At 44.8% G+C, this 22467-nt stretch overlaps 1 protein-coding gene across 7 annotated transcripts in view; it reads left to right on the top strand.

Moving 5' to 3' along the window:
• LOC116938011 (tensin-3-like) overlaps positions 1 to 22467 on the top strand; it is a 141426-nt gene that overhangs the window by 42131 nt on the left and 76828 nt on the right. For 5 of the 7 annotated variants that reach the window (XM_032945227.2, XM_032945234.2, XM_032945222.2 and 2 more), the window contains 2 exons: positions 10938 to 10976; positions 22288 to 22329. In XM_032945227.2, coding sequence (XP_032801118.1) covers positions 22312 to 22329 — 18 coding nt within the window. In that variant the 5' untranslated portion in view covers positions 10938 to 10976; positions 22288 to 22311. Of the gene's footprint in view, positions 1 to 690; positions 4761 to 10937; positions 10977 to 22287; positions 22330 to 22467 lie in introns of those variants that run through there. The other 2 variants (XM_032945206.2, XM_032945183.2) reach the window with 2 other exon arrangements.

Below are 22467 nucleotides of genomic sequence, written 5' to 3'. Positions count from 1 at the left end.
TTGCCCATTACAACGTTTACAAAAAAATTTTTTGTAAGTCTGGAGAAATTATACACAAACAAGGGCTCTTTTGTTCCATGTCCCGGCACCACCAAAGGCAGCGCGCATGGGAAGAGGGGGTGGAAGTGTTATGCTTGTGCGTGTGTTTCAGTTCCTATGTGCATGCGTCTATTAACTTAATGGTGTGGATGTAAGCGTACGTGCCCGTGTTTGTGTGTGGAGGGGTATGTGGGGAGTGGTGATGCAGCTGTTAGGGCGCCGTGCTACGAATCCAGTCACTCGAGTTCGATTCCCGCTTGCGGCCAAAAACAACGGTGACGATAATCTGATCCGGTACTGGCCGACCCTGGGTCGACTCAGCCTCAAATGGGTTCCTCGTGTGATGTGTAAACATCGCCACCAGACAGACATAGGCAGCCGGGTATGGTCCTTGCCACCTACCTTCATAGGTGCTCGTTGACAGCACTTTCCACAGCAGTCTGTTGAGGCTAGACGGAGAATATCTGCCTTCGTTGTGTGTTTTCCTACACTCGTATATGAACACTGCAGTGCAGCGGCGAGTGTACGCCACTGCACTACCATGAACACCCTTAATGCAGTCCTCCACTAACGTTTGATTTAGCTTAAATTTAATCAACGATGCAGAGGTGTAGTCGGGGAGTTGGGGGGGCGGGTAGAGATAGCCTGGTACAAGTGACAGGACCGCCTTCTGTGCTGTCCTGGCTACAATAGGGAATGGTACCTGCCCTACCAGTACAAATAACTACACGGAGGGATCGTTTTGTCTTTTGTGAATGCATTACTAAGTATGGTGTACATAAGTCATCCACGTGTAATTTGCACATGCATTTGTCCATGAGGCTGTTCGCTCTTGCGCGTCCCCATATGTATGCATCTGTTCATGTACACACGTACAAATTAACGTTACCGCTGTATGTGTGTGTGAGGAGTAGTTGGCACAGTAGGAGGTACAGCTGGTGCATCTACCAGTCATCTCAGCCAGACAACGCATGGAATCTGGGTCTGCCCCCTGACCTCTTGTCAGCGAACCTTCGACACTTCACGTGGCCTCAAAGTGCACCTGGCCTGGCACAGGCGATGTGCTGACGTCACCGTCACTGGATGGCGAATTGCGGGAATTGGTGTTGGTTAGTAGTGGCACAATGGTTCATGGACTGTGCTATGAACCCTGTGATTCAATTACGACTTCCGACCATCGCTAGATATCAGTGGCGAGTGATATTGGAACCTGTCCAAGGGCTCCCATTGATTGGCTCGGCATTAAATGAGTAGCTGGTGTTGTGCATAAACATCAGCACTGGGGAGACAAACGCAGAAGGGCATGGTGCTTGTCACATCACCCAGTGGTGTGTCATATCAGCTGTGAGAGATGTTCGCTATCAGCAATTGCCCCAACAATCTATCTTGTCTTCACGTGTATATGTGCATGCTGTGTGTGTGTGTGCTTGTATTCGCCCACGTGTGTTTGTGTCTAAATGTCTACCACCTGCTGTGCCAGACATTTGGTATCAAGGGACCCCACAGTCCATTCTTCCCCTCTTTTTCTCAAAATCCCTGTCCAAACAGCACAGGTGCAGACACCAATTCCAGAGTGAGTGCTAAATTCCCCGTGTTTATTGTGCTTCTGCCTAAATTTAAACTAAAATGTCAACAAAATGTTTTTTTGTGCCAAAAGTAGCTCATTCTTTTGCAGAGTTTATGTTGGCATTTTACTGCTCAGATAGACACGTGGTCGCAAAAGCAGCTGTGGCTTTAGTGAAACGGGGCGGTATATAATGACGTCTCTATGAATTCAGAATGCAATATATTAGTGAAGGAGATGGGACATGTAGAGAATGAGGCAGATAGGATCAGAGAGAGAGAGAGAGACAGCCTGTCAAACGTGATGGTAGTTGGAAATGTTGTAACATATACAATGGGTGAAGTAGACACCAGGGATGTAGAGTTTATTGAAACACATGGTAAAGACAGGTTAAAATTATAAAACGTTGGTAATAATCATTGTACTTCGCATTGTGTTTATAGTGGTATCAATTCCCGGATAAGGCGTCTGTGTGTACCTGAATCCTGTGTTCAATAAAATACTTTTGGGGAAAAAAAGATATACAATGGGAGGCCAGGAGAGTGGCTGTTGTCCTTCCCCCGCATCTTCGATGAGCATGGTTGGCTACGTACGGTGTGAAATAAGTTCAACATACATACTAAAGAGAAATACAATAAACAGAAGGGAATGAGAAATGTAACTAATAAAAAGACTACATTAGAGATATACTACGAATGGTACAAAGAGAATCAGTGAGAGCAACATGGCACCAGCGGTGGTTTGGGGGAGAGAAAGGGTCTGTATAGGGGAAGGTAAGGAAGCAGATTAAAATGACAAAAGCGAGGTGGGGATCAGAGATGGAAGTGGGAGAAATTATTGAGATGGGAGAGCAGAGCTAAGGATGTGGAGGCAAGGGGGTGAGACGGGTGACGACAGAAACAGACATTTATAAAGAAAATAATTTTCAACATCTGTTAACGACTCATCAAAGAAAATCCTTAACGGTATAAACAGCAGACTCCAGTATGTGCGGGTGAATGTATGTGTGCGCACGCGCGCGTGTGCATGTGTTTATCTGTCAGTGTTTATCTGTGTGTGGGTGTGCCATATTAGCTTATGAGAGCCCTTTGAAACAAAACAGATCCCAGGTCTGGTAATGGATCACGCAGGTCCACGTGGTGACGCACAGGCCCAGTGGGGGTCACTCCTTGGCACTCCCTTCTGATATCCATCATGAGCACAACTCCTATATCTCCGTTAGGGTCAATGGCTTTGAGTGGCTCGTACAGCGAGACACACCTCACTGCCAGCCACGCATGACACAACCCACTATTGACTTTAGCACATGTAGAGTGGCACTGTCAATGTATAGTGATACAGCAGTATCCGCTGATAAATCCATGCCTAAAATCTAGCGGTTTGGAGGCAGGGGTTAGGAGTGCGGCAAATAGACGTATGGATCTGTCTGTGCGGACCTTTGTTTTACCCTGTATATGTTTGGTTATTCTCCAGGTGTTAAAATTTTGCAAAATTACCATTAAAAAGGAATTGACTAAACATCCCAATGCAGGACCATTCGAGAGAAAAAAATCCTGAGATTGAATGAGGCTTTCCTGGATAAATGAAATTAAAATTTCAGTCACAAGTACAATTTTGTTCATGATAAATATTAGCAGACTTGAGATGAACAACTCTGGAATGTAATAATTTCATTTTAGTTATATTACAGCAATAGAGACTCAATTACACAGCTACAAAATTGTTGCAAATAATAAGGGGAAACACTTTGCAACAGTAATAGTGATTTTGATTTAGAGCTTTCGTGACTGCAGGGATTCCTATTCATATACCGAAAGAACCAAGAATAGTAATAGTGATGTGTTTTTTTAGGCAAAGTCAGGTTCGAGGGAAACTTAACACGTGTTTTTTTTTCATAGCCAATATTATGATTCAAACTTGTTTTTTGGGTTAGGCCATGTATTGTAATGTTACATGGCCATGTAATGTAATGTTACATAGCGTAACCCATCATAAAATCAACAATGAATGAGGGAAGTTTGTTGTAAAACAGAACTTTAAAAGCATGGACAGACTCACATTAATTTGCATCAGTTATGGTTCTGAGGGAGCGGTGCTGCATTGCGTTATGAACCTTGGCGACCTTATTTCCATTCCCGGCCATGGCTTATGTGTACTGACCAGCGTGGTGAAGTATGGTCAAACAATCCCCATGACTGACACGGTGTGGGCAGGCCTTCATCCAACAGTCGATTGACAATAGGCTGTAAATTATTACATTTATTATGCTTCTATAAATACATCCGTAACAAAATCCACTTCAATAATAACTTAATTTAATACTTAATAGGGCGTCTCACTTTAGGCTCGTGCAAACAATGTTTGTTTAGGATCCTAAGTGCAAAACTTTGAACCCAGTCTGGATGGTGGTCCTCTGGATAAACCTGTCCCCGACATAGCAACATGGAATGTACACCTTCGGGCAGAGCTACCAATGAAGATATGAGTCCTGTTACTTTAATAATATCACTTGCCCATTTCCACAATTCGTAGGACGTTCAGTCTGCCATATGGTGCTTTGTGTATCATTTTTGTGGCTTTCGCCCTCCTTGTTATTTCTCCCTTGATGGGTTCCTCCTCTTCGGCTGCCAGAAAGAATGTTATTTCATGCGTCCATTCTAGGAACACCTCAATGGAGCGCCCTCATGATGGTGGTTGTGTTTTGGGAGATTTTTAAGAAGCTGGGAGGGCCGGGTGACTCTGATGGCCATGAGGTTGTTTTTTTACTATCGAGAAAGATGTGTGTGTCTACGGGTAAAATATTTATAAAGCATGGCAAGGTGGGGGTGGACATCCAGGGAAAAACTAAAAAAAAGTTGGAGCTCATTGTGAGACCGAGATTCAGCATTTCAAGCAAAGCCACACTGGTGGTGGTGGTGGCGTCAGACCGAACTTGCAGACAGGAAGTGGGAGGCCCTCTGCACGCAGCCACACCCCACCCCCAGCCAGCCAGCCACCCACCCACCCACACTCAGGCTCGAGGGGAGAGGGGTAGGAGGGGTGGGTGGCTCGTGGTTTATTTGGTCAATCATTATACCGCGGGGGCTTAGACGAGGAGAAGGGAGAGCAAGAGACAGACGGGCGGGCGGGCAGACGGGCAAAGAGCATGCGTCTGCAGGTGTGTGCATATGTGTGAGTGCGCGCGTGGGTGAGAGGTATGGTGAAGTCTCAGTAGTAGATTGTCGCACCAGAGCACTTTGTTCACCCGTTGACGTTTGCATTTTGTGTGAGAAAATGTGTATACGGGTGAGCAAGTATGTAGGTACGTATGACTCTTTACGTGTGCATCGATGTGCGTATGTGCATGCGTGTACGTGTGACTTATTCTTATAAGTGCAAGTTAACGGGGTTCTGCGTGTGTACGTATTCGTGAGCACGTGCAAGCGAATTTTTTTTCTCAACAGCGACCATGTGTCATACATTCACAGGAATGTGCGCGCGCGCGTGTGTGTGCGCGCGCGCGCGCTCAATCTACGCGTTCAAATTCATGTTCTTGAATTAAAAATAAATCTGGGTGCTGGAGCATTGTGTGTGATCGCGAGTCGCTATGCTGATATCCCACAGAGGCAACGCGTGCCAAATTGGGGCTGGCGTGATTGTAACAAAAAATGTTTTTTGTTGTTGCCGTAATGAGACGACGGCTCGATTTGCTACCCACCCCACCACCCACTGCGCTTGGGCCATAGCTGGCCACAGATTATGTCATTAAAATCCCTCTTGATTCAAATATACCCTCGTTTCACTCTTAAGTTTATCCGTGCATTTCTACGCGCTTTTATTTGTCATCATCCCGGTACATCTAGTCATAGTTCCCCCGTCTGTATAAAATGTGTAACCCTCTGGCCGCATGAATCAGATACCGTTTCTCGACATTGTACATAGATCCATAGAAGCTTTGATATTTTCAAATAGTATCGAAGTAAAACTAAATTACACATGAGGAATCTTAAACGCTGACATTTGCCAACTAACAAACTTAATAACACAACCTCATCGGTGCTCAAATACTTAAGCATGCACACTTACTCTCACCCTAATAAACACCCAGCAACCTATGTTCACATAACCATGGCACTAGTGCCAGGATAGGTGCGCATTGAGACCATGCATAAATATATATGCACACACTCACACAACCTTGACCACATTCAATGCATACACAAGCTAAGACGATGCGTCGATTAATCGATCAATATAAACAAAAAATTAAGTTAACAATAAATACATTGGATGGCTTGTGAGAATCAATGGCTTTTGGTTCACCTATGTTGGACGATGTGTTCACTGGAAGCCTTATTGTCGTCTGCTACGTTTTACAAGGTATCGATGTTAAAATTGAATTTCCACCCCTGAATCGTGACAATGTGTTGAACCGACGGGGGTGTGTAAGTAGTTTTATACCTATCATGGCATAAAATTCTGAACAAAGACAACAATTCCCCGTATAGCATTTAAAAGACTGTTCGGGCAAGTGCTGTTAGCAAGCACCTATTAAGGCCAGCACAGCACATGAGGGGGTGGGTCGCCAGCACAACACCCGGCCGCCTTTGTCTCCCCAATGCGAATGTTTGCACACTGTACCAGCTACTAATTTAGGGCCGAGTCGACCTAGGGTTGCCCCAGGACCGGTTCAGATATTCATCACTGATGTTGGCTGTAAGCGGGAATCAAACTTGGGATTCGTAGAGCAGGGTGAAAATCACGACACTTTTGCTCTCTACACAACTCCTCGACCATACGAAACAAACGCACACACACACGCACAAAACAATTGTCCCCCATATCAATTATTTCCACTTTACCCCATCCCCATCATGTACCTCCCTTTCCCTCCCAAACTCCATGGACACCTACCTCACTTGCACTCCCTGGCACTCTCGCTCTTCCGCACGCCGGCTGCCGCTTACACTCGCTCACTCTCTCTCTCTCGCCTCGCGCACATTTACGCCTTCCGAATGTTCGTGAGCACCCGTTTCGCTCTCCCTCGCAGACGCTCCAGCGTGGGATGAGTGCTGTGCCCCACTCTCCCGACGCGTGACACGCTGCAGCTGGGCAGGCACAACCCTGGAGACGGCCGGCACTCGGCTGTGTTTTTTCTTCTTCTTCCCACTTTCACGACGCCTTAATGCGTCGCCGTTCCGACGATGGGGATCCGTGGCCACGTGAGAGGGGAGCACTTGAACCTGGCCAATCTATAGAACTCTGCTGGGAACTTGCGCAGTTTCCACAGGGATACGCGATGCTCTGCCTAGTCGCTGGGAACTGTGAAAAAGAGGTGCCCTCTGATTTCGTGGGGGGTATTTACAGTTACACACTTGGTCAGATATACAATGCGCAATGATAGTAACTAGCGCGTTTGGTCTTTGTGCCATTCTCATAGCTAAATGCTATCGCGAAGGCACGATGTTTCACAGACGGTTATGGTCTGCCAGTAGGGGGTGATGTTGCTAAGTAATTTTACCCAATTGGATAATCAGGTAATTTTCGGGTAACCTTGCAATTTTGACAAATTTGGACCGTGACGCCAAGTAACAACACATAACCAAATATTTTGTCAAACGACGTCATGGGATCTTGAATGTCCACTGTGAAGCAGAAGCTGGCAAGGTTTTGTTGTTGTTGCTTAATGCACCCAAACCGTGTAAAGCAGGTGACGCAGACGCACGGCCACTCGGGCACCTCAACAAGCACATCCACCCAGTGGCGGCGGTCCCTGCACGAGCGTCTGACTTGCGCGTGGTGGCAGATGCGGCATGGAATTAATTACGCTTTGTCTAAACAGTTCAGAGATTAATAGCGACCATAGCGGTCGTTACCAATGGGACCTCCACAGCAACATTGTGACTGCCTGCAGAACATTTCCTTTCTGAGCCCAAGTGTTTGTTTCGCAACCGTCCGTGTATTGAGGCTATCTCGCCAGGGACGCCATACAGGGACAACATCATAACAATTGCTCCATCTTTGGAGGTAAACGCTTGCTCAAAGTCCATCATCTTTACAGCCACTGTTTTCGGGAATTCTAAACATTTCCCCCATCATTTGTCTCGGGGGTAAATATCATGTCTTTTCAAATCCCTTCAAAATCTACGCCATTATATTTTCATCAATAGAATCCCCTGGCAGTGCTGAAATGTCCAATTAAACTCTTGGTTGCATTGCTAATTTTACGGAAAATTAATGACAGCCCTTTGTCATTCATCGCTGGATGAAAGCCATGCAATGCATTGTCGGTTATGGGGTTGTTTGACAGCACTTCACCGTGATGGTCAGTGCGGGTTGGTGAAGCGGTGGCCCAGAACTGTTTCAGATCTCACTCGCCACTGATGTTAATCATGGCTGGGGAATTAACTCAGGTCACTGGGTTCACAGCATATACAAAAATAATGGAAACACTTTAGTTGATAATGACTCAAAGCTATATATCCAGCCCAAAGGTTGTGAGTTCATACACTTTCCTGGTACGGGTGTTGACTAATTCCATGATTACGCCAGCATACAAATAACACGAGGCACAATTTTTGAGAAGTATACTGTTTGTTCTTTTGAGACGCTGGTTGCTATAATATAAATGGGTAATTTACACTACGAGCTCAGGACCTCAAACAAAGATTAATGCAGGACAATGCTCATTTGAGTAAGGGGACACGTTTGCATTTTGATAATTTAATAGATGAACTGATCTCATGCATTAGAGTCCTTATTCGTTACACGGTGTTCTGAATCCTGATGATGTAGCTACACAGTTACCCCCCCCCCCCCCCCCCCCGATGTACGAGCTTTCTCCAGATACTCTGCTTTAATCCCACATGCAAAAATGTTCAAGCACGATTAGGCCAAACATATTATTGAGTGTGACTTCACTTTAACAAAGAACATAAGACCAGTTACAAACGAGAGAGGGCCATTCAGTCCGTTAGCTCGTTTGGTTGTCATCAGCAGATCAATTCTAAAATCTCATCAAGGTGTATCTTGGATCTGTGAGCAGCCTTTTCCAGACTCCCACCACACTTTGCATCGTAAACAAATCAATCACCTACCCTAGCCTCGGTTGTGAACTTTCCTGCATGCAGGTTTCCAACCATGGCCTCTAGTTCTCTTCTCTGTGTTGAGCTTAAAGTAGTCATCTGGATAACCTTATTATTTATGATTTTGTTGACATGCAATAAGTCCCCACGTAATCTTATCTGTACAAGACTATGATGACACACAGGTGTTTAAGAAGTTTACAATGCAATTTGGATTTACAAAGCGTCTAGTTGCAACCACATCGTACAGTGGTATGCCTATGGGGGGTACACGTGCATCTTGGGAGCAGGTAAAAGCATTTATTGGGGTGTTTTCTTTTCTATCTAATTCTATATAAATTATGCCACCAATGGCAGTTACATTTCAGCTCTAAGCTACCAGGAACTCCTAACGGATTAGCAGAGCAGTCCAGTTATGATAGAACCATCATTTGATACGCGCGTTAATTCATCATTATTTGGGCTCTGTTGTTTTCCCTTCAGACTGCAGTTTGTAAACATGCAGACGAATGTGTGTTTTATTATGTATTCATATATACATCCTCAGATATGGTTATCACCAAATTCAGTACTATGAGCAAATTTAAAGATGGCATATTTGTTGTGACTATCACATCAGTGGCTATAATAACACTGTCTTACGACAAGTCAAAGGTAAAAGTGATTTCCTGCTCAAATGAGCATTGAGGCAATGCTTATCTATTGAAACCACTAAACCAGTGGTGGAAATCCACATGCCTTTGGCTGGGGCAAGTATGTCCATAGGACGAATACTGCTGAATTACCCACTAAATGGTACTTATTGTATCACCACCAGAGGAAATGGTGGGGTGAGTCAACTGCAAACCAGGAATTGAACTAACGTGGGTATCAGAAATATTGGCTTAATACTCCTGCTTGGATCTTTGTCCTTTAACAACCCACTCAGATGTGTTTTCAGTAGCATTCTTAAATGGGGCCTCGTGATCGTTGACAATCAGAGATGGTGTTAATTGCGCCTCACATGACCACGGCCCCTTTTGAAATGCCCTCGCCTCGTATCTACGCCCGTCACTCAGACTCACGTTAGCCAGACCCCCCGCTTCTCTGTATTGTTCCGGGCGGCCCTAGAGCTCAGGGGCAATGGATGCTCTGTAAGATGCGCTTCTCTGCTCCGGGCCAGAGTTCAATCAACATCCCAGCATGGCAGCATGGCACTACCGGACACCGTGCAGCGGGAGGTGCCATCGCCGTCTCTCAGACGATACATTTAACCAAGGCCCCATCTGCCCTGAAGACACAGCAGACCCCATGGTGCTCTTCATTAAAGATCGCTGGACCTGAACCTTGGGTTCCCAGATACAATCCTGGTATCGCTGAAGAGTATCTCTCAGGTGGAAACAACTATATTCTGTATGATAATACGTCTACCACAAACAAATAATAAAAACATGTGTTTAAGTAATTATATTCTTCTTCCATGGGAGCAGGACAGCCATGTTTATGAGATCTGTGCATCAACGCGGCTAAATACGGTGTACGAATCGGGAAAATTACTGAATTTCTATGAATATCACGTCTATATATCGGAGGCATTGCTCGAGCCTCGTGTTAGCGGCTGTACTGGTCACTAATCAATGAATCACTTCCTTGCTTGAGAGCCACCTGAGAACCTGTTGAGATGAGACAACCTCTCATTTTGTAAGAAGGTCCTCAGTGTGCACACATTATAGGAGCATCGCAGAAACCTAGCAAGGGCAGTCAGCAGGTTGTAATTCTAGCCTCCGATTAAATTTTTATACACTTAAAAAACACACAAATGTTATAAAAGTGTGAAAGATTGGAGCTTTTTGACTCTCCTTGTTTATTTATCCTCACACACTTATGACCTCCGACTGCAGCTGTTTGTTTAGGTCTCCCCTTTGAGTACACAACATTTATACACGCATGTGCACACGCAGTATGCCGTATATAAACCTGAGACCATCCCTGTTGGCCTGCTTCTAAGAATCCCATGCGTACCCCCTGAGGTTTGTGCAATTCATAAACGCAAACTGGCAGTTCGTGAACGTTGCAAAATGTTAAACACAACAGCACATGTTTATAGTGAGGATTGAGGAAGCCATATTCCGTTACTCGCATGCCTCTGCTCACATGCTATGTGTTTGCCCGCTTTATTTTTGCCAGTGGTAGAATTTTGTTTTTCTCGGGGAAAAAACCTACGTGATATAATTTCCTGTTTGTGCCACCCAAACTCCAAGCAGTTGATGCCCTGGCTTTGTCACTCACAGGGGCAGATTGCTGTGGAGCCTCCTGTGAGCTGTACCCAGGTAAGGAGCTTTATTCCTTGTTCATTTACACACTTTTATGATACGTAAAAAATAATAATGGTTCAGCCCTTAATTTATTTGTTCACATGCTACTGCTTGCAGTTTGGTCTTCACAAGGGGGAGCTTCAGAGAGCCATTCTGGAGGGTTTATTAAAATGTTAGCCTTTTCTTCTACACAGGCCAGATGTCTTAAAAGAGGTGGAAACACCCACACTTTACTCCACCGTGTGTAAGCTGCCGATGATCTAACCGTGGTTTACGATTTATACTGCTGGAATGGACAGAGGTAGGGGGATTAAGAAACATGCCCATTTCAACGGCTGTACCGGGGGATCGGATCGGCAACTTATGGGTTGCTGTATATTGATTTGTCCGATGATATATTCATGATATATTCATTAAGCTCTATGGAGAGGTGGTGCAGCAGTTTTTAACATTCTTTAAAAAATGTAATAAGTGAAGGGTGATGGGGCATCGAACCGCAATACCCTGGCTTGCCAGCAGAATGCAGTACAGAAAGTGTGGACTGATATCATCTGTCCCTTCTGTTTGGGATAGCATGTTGCCCCCTCGCATATGCGGGTTTTCTCTAGGTGCTCCGGTTTCCTCCCACATGTACAAACACTCGCGAATTGGCTGAAAACATCTGAATATATAGAGAACTGCAGACCAATTATTGGTGCCTGCTCCCTGCCTGGCAACCTTGCAGCTTATTGTGATTGTGAGATGCAATTTGCATGAACGCCGATGCGATATAAAATGAATCATTATATTACTGGGCGGCAAGTGGCAAGGATTATGCATAAACCTGTACTGGGCTCCCTCACAAACTCACAGTGATGAACATGGTGAATGAAGTATGGTGAAATTATATTTAAGACAGACATGGAATGGGGAGGGCTTGATCCAGCTGAGTGAATTGACAAAGTGTTTAACTTTAAAATAAATAAATGTATTGGGCACGTTAAACATATTTAATGTTATTTTCTTTTGAAACCAGATGTTTTAAATTTGCTCGTAAAAATAATTCACCACAATGATTAAGACAGAAAGAATAATTCTTTTGCAAATGTGTGTTGCAATGTGTTGACAAACTAGGCACGGAGAATCAGTAAAGTTACTAGCACTATAGACATCCATCGGTGAAACTCTACAGACATTGGGTAGAGGTCATCTGTAAAATGGCTCATGGTGCACACGAGACAGAAATCATAAAAAATAACAGATAGTAGAATTCGGATCATCACCAATGGCCTGTGCGGGATTTTCCTCTGACGTTTTCCATGAGTCACAGGATGCATTTTCTATTGGAGCTCTGGATGAACGTGCCTGTGGTTCCATTTTCCAGTCGCAATGGATTTGCCAGAAAAATCGACCTGGAATAAAGTGGCTTGGACGATCCAGGTTGAACAAAGTCGGCCAAAGGCAAACTGGCTGGAACAGAAGAACGTCTCCGACAAATTGACCCAGGCAAACAGGCCGCAATCCTCGGTAGCTGGAAAACATCCGAGCACGTTCAAAGTAGTTATTTATGCCCGAGATGGAAAATTCGATAAGAGCCGTTACACGTACGGTAATTCATCTACGGACTAGACACAGACACACACGAGACATACCACGCACATACGCGCGCGTGCGCACTTTCAACGGGAATAAAAGTTAATGCCGTAAATTACGTTTTTTGAGAAGGGATGAAGTACCATTAAGACCGTGTGACTCGTGTGTCGCCTTGTGCTGTGAATCTCGGGCTCTGGCAGGACCGTGCCATAATCTGCGCCCTTGTCATTAAACTCCGAATGGCCTCTCGAGAGCGACCGTAAATTCTTCAACGAGTTTCAATTGTAAATGGCTGACGTTATACTATTTTCACACGGCCGCGTTGTTAGCGCGGCGCTGCAAGCAGCCCAATTTGGTGGCGTCACGTCGGCCTCTCGTTACGAGCGAGGTCCGTCCGCGCTCCCCGTTCCATTTGGCCGCTCAGTGCCCATAAAAGGCCGCCTTTTAGGTCGACTGTTTCGTTTTTTTCCTTTCCCCCCCCCCCTTCACTTTCCCCACCACCCCCCCTCCCCGCTATCCCCCGTAAACGATCACTTTTCAAATATTTTTTTGCAACATGCACGCCTTTGCCAGCGCAGTGCGTGCGTGCTCGCGTGGGGCGGTTTGTTTAGCAAATGAGCCGTGCGTGTGAGAGAGTGAATATCGACCACGTGAAGGCCACAAATGGGTGGCGTTGGAGCTGGGGCGAATTTTGATGGGGGGCTCAGGGTGTAGGGAGTGTTGGAGGGGGGGGTAAAGAGGCGTATTCCTCGTGAGGCTGAAACAACACTTCGAGCTGCATGAAGCCGCCAGTCCCTTCCTGTTTGGCTCACGTCTGCCTTCTCCACTCCGGTTCCGTACATAGAACTTATGCCACAACACAAGGCTCAGGAGCTCATGAGGGAAAAGCAGGGAGCCTTTCGGATGAGAGATGACGGCATGTCGGGAGTGTATGTGTATGTAAGCAGATGTACGTATGCACTACGAACCCGGCAACCTGAGTTCGATTCCTGCTCACAGCCACCACCAACACCAGTGATAGTGACTTATCCGAACCGGTCATAAACCTCCCCTAGGTAGACTCAGCCCCAAATAAGTACCTGGTGCAGTGTGTAAACATCGTCACTGGGGAGACAAAGGCGGTCAGGCGTGGTGTTGGCCACTCATCCCATTGTGTGCCGTGCCGGCCTTCGTAGGTGCTCGCTAACAGCACTTGCCGCAATAGTCTGTCGAGGCTATAAGGGGGATATTTGTCTTTGTATTTAATCATATGCTTTATGTATGTGCATACATTGAATGTATCTGTGTAGGGGTTAGGGCGCGGGAGAAGCAGTGCATTGCGCCACTAATCTGGCAATCTGGGTTTGATTCCCAGGCATGGATAATATCAATAGCAGTGGTATCTAAAACTGTCCTAGACCTCCCCAAGATTGGCTCAACTATAAATAACGACCTGGTGTTGTGTTGTATAAATCAGCACAGGGGAGACAAAGGTGGCAATACTTGGTTCTGGCCACACCACCTCCTCTTGCACTATATAGGCCTTAATATGTGTTCACTAACAACACTTGACCCAGAAGTTTATAGGGCTGTATGGTGGAGTTTTTGTATGTTTGTGATTATACTCTTACACATATGTACGTATGTGTTTTAGATTTGTGTGTTTTTTCTACTCTTCTAGCGTATGGCAAGTATGTGTAAATTATACGTCCAGGTTTAGCTATCTGTAGTTTGTTTCTGATTTTGTCCACTGGGTCATCATCTTTATTGTTTTCCGCTTGTGGAAAAGGCGTGCGCAGCAAGCGACCTCGGTCGCCGCCCCAAAGCGGCCGATGGAGCCGCCGCAGTTTTTCTTGGGCACGAGCGAAGCCATGCGGAGCGGCGGTGGGGACCCCTCGACGAGGTCCCAGATTAGTTTGTGGCATCTCAGACGAGTTTTAGAGCAGCTCTTGGTGTCACTTGGTTTAGATGTCGCGGCATCCCCGCCGGAGGTCTGCTGGCAATAATGTTGGCCAGAAATGGGTGGCCACTCAGTGGGAGCGCGTTTTATTGTGCCCATTATTGTCTGAAGGACGCCGTTGATCTGGACGTCCAATTTATTCGTGTGGGCGCATGATCCCCAACTTGACATACGGATACTTAGCACTGGGGTACACGAGGGCAAGGGTGGCCGTACGTAGAGTTTTGTTGACGGCTGATAGATGCCATGCAGAGATCCCACTGGAGTCAAGATGCTACACTGTGCTCTGGGAGTATATCTATCGAAAAGCCTGATCATACAAACGTAAGATATATATTCACTCAGAGTGTAGGTGTCCACTCTTCCGTTGTTTTGGTTTATCAGATGCAGCTGATCCTTCATCGGCAATATGTGCACTGTTCACAAGGAAAACTGAGCTCATTCAAAATAGATCCGAGCAGCTCATTGTTAAAAATTGTATCCAGACGACACTGGACAACAACTAATTTCCGTAATACTATTCATATTTATCCTATGGAAATTCTTCTCTGCTAAACGACAACAGCTATTGCATTTGATTTATTAGGTCGTCAGTGGGACAGTGACATTCATGAACGCATAGTTGAATTTCTCATGGTCAACAATTGGAACGCAACCAAATATCATACTGTAGAAATCATTCTCCTTACCCAGCAAAGCCTCACCGAGTCCCAGGACTCTTTGATCGGAGGGTCCCGCATTTGTATGCTTAGCCAATACCCATACAGACTGTTTAGCATGTGGGAGGAAACCAGAGAACCCAGAGAAACCCACACATATAAGAGGGTAACACTCAAAGCTCTGCGCAGATATATTTAAGCATCCTTTGATGTACTGACCACCATTGCAGCCCAATTCTCCAACCCCTGATAATCCTAGACAGTCTCCATCCTGGTGACAACTGCGCTCAGCCCTGCCTAGCTCGCAGGATCTGAAGTTGTGAGTGGCTGGACACAGAAATACAGAGGGGTAACTTGCACGGGGTTATTCCTGAGGATGTTGCTATGTTTATGGACAGCGAGTGGTAAATACTAGGGGTGCAGATAGACCCACAGCACGTGGATTGGAATGTGAATGGATCAAGATCATATCATATTCTTATCAGTTGATCAGCTTACAGGATTGTGAAGTACACTTTAAAACGAGCTTAACAGCCAGCAACTACCGCCTAAGCGTAGGTGGTGAGACGCCCCCTGTTGAATTTCTAGGGCTCTGGTTTGATAATTATTAAGTCGGAATACATTTTTCACGCATTTTTTTGCAGTATATATTTTTTTAAATCCATCCTCATGTGCTGTAATGAATATCATCACATTTTAACTTCCTGTATTCTCGTTTTGAAGCCTGAATATATTTTTTTGTCCGTAATGATGTTTGCCATATTTGCAAACAAAACGTCATCTTGTTTACTGCTACATTTTTGCTTGTGAGAATTACCCTCCAATTTGCCGGTGAGATGAAAAACAACAACAATAATAATCGGAGAAGAATGAATACGCATGTGCACCATGTGATGGTTTAATTTGTTTGGCCACGTCGAGATGGTGGAGAGTTTCAGGACACATATTTGGTCAAAACATGACGTTTCCTAACCCAAACATCAGTATTAAATCATAATGAATATGTAACGATATTAAATATGAAAATAAATGTCAAAACACGTAAACAATATAATACGTTCATATGCATCAATTACGAAATGTAAAAAAAAATGTTTTACAGCTGAAGAAAAACTTACAGCGCATTCTCCATGAGGAGAATTGAAATGGGGGCCTTGTGTTTCAGCAGGGAGTGAGGGTGCCTTACCCCCCCACGTGATAGTGATGCTGGCCATAAGGGGCTACCTTTAAGTATTTGCTATTCCACAGTAACAGAATTATGACATGAGACACAGATCTTGACAAAATATATTGTTAGACTTTCCTAATTTCTAAATGTTGTTAGTGTTTAATGTGCCCATATTGTTCTTATTGTAGTTGCATAACAGTGAATATGCTCAAATATTAATTGTACAATCAGATTTTGCTGCCAAGTGGTTAAATTTTAATGAACTCTTGAGTGGATGTTGATTGGCTCAGGATGGAATATGTGTTGTGAACAGACCAAACCCAAAGCATGCATGCCCTTAGTAAACACCTAGAGATGGAATGTTGGAGGCAGGGGCACCAGTGTTTGAAAACCTTGTGGCTTGGCATTCATCATTCAAGCCACCAAGGCTAACACACTAAGGGCAGTGATCCCAGTTTCAATCACTTTCTCATTCCTCATCATAGTGTTACTTGACTATGACTACAATCATGGTTCCTTCGAAAATGCGTAATCGTTATATTAACCAGACCTGAAATTAAAATGAAATGAAGACGATTAAGCCAAAACTGAACATTCTGATACTAAATCTTATATTTTTTCGTGCAATATCAAATGGCTGATAAATCTAAACACTGTGAATCTAAACATGGTCTGTACCACGTGATGCATTTCACTAAGGTAGGATTTGTTTCTGTAGCCAGAAGTTGTCTCTGGGAGCAGGTTTTAGATGCAGGATGGATTTCAACCTTGCCAATGATTGATTTAATTAAATTATATTTAACAATTTTTTTGTATCAAACTGACAAGCTGTGAAATAAATATTACTATAAGCTGAAACATTAAACGATTACAAGACTGCAAAAAGAAACCAAAATTACAAGTGAAACTGACACATAATTTAAAACAAATAAATTTTCCCTACAGAAATAAAAAGCACAGTTAGAAAACTAGCAGTAAACATTATGGTCTCTCAAGCCATGGACATAAGAGATCCATCGCATTATGCCCTAAGCCATGCACGCTGCATGCCAGCCACGTGGCCATGGTTCGCTCTGGAAAAATGGACCAATTATTGCTATATTAGTCCAGTACGGACACTGCAAGGCCATCTGTCATACGAGACACACGGAGCGCAACTGAGCTACCCTGTATCAAGAAAGGAAGAAAGAAAAAAAAGATGAAAAGCTCTCCACTGTGTATTCCCTTAACAGCCGAACATCTGCCAGTGGGTCTTACTGGCCCAGAGGTGGTCGGTCTGGGAGGGTAGCATGAGAGGAGTGGGGTGACTCTGAATTCCCTACCAAACATGGAGCCCTTTGCACTTCAACACCAAACCGTTCCTCCACAGCCCCTTTAGATTTGACTCAAGAGACACCAGCCCCTCGAGGCCCTAGTGGATCCATAGTCAAGCCCGCATCAACTTGAACAAATCTCTCTTTAAGCTCCTTGCTGTTTTTTGTTTAGTGAAAACAGCTTTTCCCGTGCCATAGTTACATAGCTGCATATCTCAAATATGTTTCCATTTTGATGCTAGATTTTCACTTTGCTTTCACGCCCTTCCCAGCCCTATGACATCGAGTGACAAAGAGTTTACTTCCTAGAGTCGCCTTCAGAATGTTTTAACAAGTAACCTGAGCTTGAACACAAATAAACATGATATTATTGCAGAATTGACCTGAAATGCTCTGCGTCAGATCCTTTCCCCCCAACACATGTTATCTACTAAGATGTTATTTAATTTGAGTCACCATGGTAATGCATATTTGCAGAGGCACGTGATGCTATACAGGCTCTTGCTGCTGGGGCAGAATTTAGCATTTCAGCTGTGCTTCCTGGAAAAATGTTTAAAAATTGTATTTAGAGTCGATGACAAAATGCGAAAAACACGAGTGCGGTGATGTGGTTCACCTAACAAGAGCCGTCCACGCTACACAGGTTTGTCCTTAGGAGAAACAGTTTTTTATTCGTCCCTGGTCCCTGGAAGATGCATTTTATTTTAAGAGAAAGTGGTCCTTCAGAATGTTGAGAGTGGGTTGGATGAGGGATTTTTGTAAATCAAAGCAGTATTATTATTTATGTATTATACCGGCTGCCTTTGTCTCCCTCGTGGTATTGTTTATGCACTGCACCAGGTACTCATTTAAGGCTGAGGTTGAGGGGAGGACCAGGACAGGCTTAGATAATTGTCACTGGTGTTGTCCGTGAGCGGGAATCAAAATAGGGTCACTGGGTTTGTAGCGGAGCGCGCTAACCGCGGCACTTACCGCTCCCCACACAACAAAGATCCCCCGTATAGCCTTAAAAGACTGTAGGCGCAAATGCTGCTGTTAGCGAGCACCTATGAAGGATGGTACGGCACACGAGGGGGTGGGTGGCCAGAACCATGCCTGGCTGCCTTTGTCTTCCAAGTGGTGATGTTTATGCACCACCCACCAGGTACTCATACAAATGTTGTGCACAGCCACACGAATATCTCCACATTTAATCGAACCTATAAAAGAGGTGTAAGTGCAGTTAGGGAGCCCTTGATGAAAACCGGCACAGCAAATGAGTGTCTCACAACTGGCCACTTTCATCTCCTCCTTTGTGAATATTCACACCGTGCGGCTATTCTCAGAAGCCCTGCACAGATATAGATGCCACTTGCCGCTGGCGAACATGGCAGAAAATCAAACCTAGATTCAGATGCTCAGAGGGCAAGTTAAATGCGGTTCATGAGCACCGATTTAGGCCAGAACTGTTCACAAGGGTGCGGCGTGACCAGCATCTGCCTTTGTCTCGCCACTACTCACGTCGACACATCGCACAAGGTACTCATTTAAGACCGAGTCAATATAGGGTAGGCCCATGACAGGTTTAGATATCACTAGTGGAGGGGAGGCCACACACACACGGACAAAAAAACATAATGTCCACAAAGACACGTGCAATAATAGCACAAGGCCCCTCCCTGCTACACTGCGTGTGGGGTGTGGTGAGTTATAACTGAACCTAATGCATTCAGATGTATGTGCACACACGTTTAACTGATTACTGGAAATGCCACCTTATAATAGGTCACACGGCTCACGTTTTTTTTTTCACCACCATAAAGTTGGTGCCTGCGTTGTCAACAGGGATGTTTGCTTTTCTATTCTTTCTCTTTGATTTATTATTTCGTTCCTATTTGTAAAAAAACATTTTAGTCGCACGAGCTGTTACTCCCAAAATTTAAGGGACAGCCTGTTTTATCACGTGTCCAACGGACAACTCGTATATTACATCAAGAGTTTGTTTTTGCTGCATTCATTGAAATGTCCACAAATGTTTGAAAGCACCTGTGACATCTGAGCAGCCCACAGAAGAAATTCCCCACACGAAGCATCTACGAGTAAGCAAACTAGCCCTCTCAAGTGTTGTGAGGTTGTACTGCGAGTTACTTGATGTGATGTCCAATGTTTCCCTCCGCTGGCTGGCAATATCTTCAGTCAACCAGATAAAAAAAAGATTGCCCATCAATTCCTGAAGAAGCACGTGGAGCGGAACGACTAACATCCTGTCGAACAACAACGTGCGGTAGAACTCCGGCTGCAATGTCGGAGAGCTGTACAGCAAAACCGTGAATACCGACTCAGAAGTAAAATCATGATTTACCACCACGTGAGAGCACATTGGTTATTTTTTTGTATTCAAGGGAAGTCTTGAGTTCCAAGAGTAATAGTGTACAGAATAGAAAGTACAATTATTGTAATAAAACTTAATTCGAAAAAAATTTCTTTACATTCTAAGCAATATCAGTTAAACATTTACAGTGGAACACATTTTTTTTTAACCAAAATCTATACTGACAATTAAGATGCACACTGAATGAGAGTAGAACGTCATGATTGAAACTATTTACTTTCAGGTTGTTCAAGCAATGAATCTAGTGCATCATAAAAAAAAACAGATTGAGATGGGTTAGCCATTAAATGTAAAGAGATGCAATAATTGTTCCAGTTTCGTGGAGTGTAAAAGGTGCAGGAACATTCTCCAAATCTAGTATTGGCGCAAGACGTGGGACGCTTGGGATGTGTTTTACGTAATCAGGGATTCAATGCATGGCCTGTGTAAGTAAATCTGATAAAACGTTATGATAATATCTTCGTAAATGCTTTCAAGGCAAACCTTGACCAGTGTGAAACGTAAAGGTTCAGCCCTGCAATTGCTTGCTCACACCGCTGCTTGGCATAAGGGCCTCCGCTGAAAGGGTGTCTTAAGAGAGCTCACGAGAGCTCCTGCCGATGATCAACGCTTCCACGCTGACCAGACGGCTTGGAAGATGTGACTCATTCATTCGAGCCCTTCCGTATTGATGGCGGATGCATTAAGAGGTCGCATTGATGGACAGAGTGGCTCCCGTTTATAATAAAAGCACAAGGCTGAATGGAAGACTGCGTCTAGACTCTTTTAAAGCCGTGATGCGTGTGGATTTATAAATCACGTGACCAGAATCAATAAACGTGCATGAAGGTGGATGCGACAAGCTGGTAGCACGTGGATAACGAGACACGATTTATTTCACTTGAATATAACCTTCATGATTCTTCAGGTACACCTTGTAGAGTTTTGATGAAATGATATGTTCAAGGCACATCTTGGTGTTTTTTTTCCTCCTATTCCTGTTACTGGGCCTCATACCTTGTCATTACGTTCAGGTCCTCAATGCAGACAAAAACTGAAATCGTCTTGAAGTTACTGAGCTGCTCCCAGTCTCATGTTCATGGTGTTGTCACAGCCAGTGACCCTATCTTACCTGCCCTGCCGAAGGTGCTTTTTAGTCATAGTACCGAGGTCATGTTGTTTCATTACACTTATTTCCATGCCTTCAAAACCGGAGGCATGACGGTGAGAGAGAGAGAGAGAAAAAAAAACCCCACCGAACATAAAACCTGTGAGAATTGAAACCCTGCATTGTTCAACATTTCTCGTCGCGATCAACTCATTTGCACGGATTTCGCCGTGCACCAACGCACGGCGGTGTTTTTTTTTGCGCGAGGGCATGCACGGCACGCTTTGTGGGAATGCAACTCGAGTCTGCCAATCACGGGGAATGAATCCACAACAAAATGTCACGTGTTGCTCGCTGCTGGCTCGTCGCCCGGGGATGTGTCACATCTGAGAGCCGCTTTACGGATCATTAGCAGCAGATCGCACTAAACACCGTAGGGTCCAGGACAGATTCCCTCATTGCAGCAACTGCAATGAGCCAGGGCACTCCTGCTTCGCCAAGCATGTGCCCTTGCTGATTACAGGAATGCCACGAGGCCGCGTTTGTTGATGGACGCGCGCCGACAGCTCGATGCAGGAGCTGACCGTGGTGGTTCACAGGCGTGCATTTGATACTGGAGCCACGTGCGGGGTCGCTCACGCTTGATGTGAGAAGGAACGCGCGATGTGCCAGCGTTGACGTATAAATGACCGTTATATCTCCATCGGTATTGTTTATGGGGCTTTTGTTGTTGTTGTTGTTGCTGCTGTTTTATGGTGTTGAGTATTCTCAAGATGTATTTTTTATTCGTATAAATCGGGTCTTTTGTCAGATTCTCCTGGAAATCGTACCTCTACATAGACCAAAAGATGATGCATCTGAACAATTATATATCATTCTATTTCAAATATATATATATATTTTTGAAAAAATTGCTTGATTGAGTCATTTACATTTTGTTACGTTTTTATATTTTGCGAGATGCAGTCTCGTATTAACCCTTGCATACACCACTCCCAATACACGTGAGATGTGTACGACGCTAAAGCACTCGCTCGGTTATATTGTGTATCGTGGGTCTCAATGGGTTTATATCATCTTCTGCTTTGATAATGGATACGGACTGTATTTTAAATTTGAAATATATATTCTCTCCTACTTGTCCCATATTCTGTACCCCCCCCCCCACACCCTGCCCCCCCCCCCCCTCTCCGTTTGTCCATCTCACCCAAAACCAGCCGAGCAGTGCCAAGCTGCCTCTGATGCAGGCAGAGAGGACGGTAAGCATTGACAGGTTTCTCTTGGGTATGCAGAGAACGTTCGCACATTCGGAACTGGCATGCACGAGGCAAGAAACAGCAATATCCCCGCTATGTCGATGTTCCACTCCCACACCGCTGTCACGGCTCCGCATGATG

The sequence above is a fragment of the Petromyzon marinus genome, chromosome 4 (assembly GCF_048934315.1).
Source record: "Petromyzon marinus isolate PM22_M1 ecotype Great Lakes invasive population chromosome 4, UKy_Petmar_22M1.pri1.0, whole genome shotgun sequence".
Classification (NCBI taxonomy): domain Eukaryota; kingdom Metazoa; phylum Chordata; class Hyperoartia; order Petromyzontiformes; family Petromyzontidae; genus Petromyzon; species Petromyzon marinus.
Note: the sequence above shows the minus strand (reverse complement) of the source record. Positions and strands in the feature narration are given on the sequence as shown.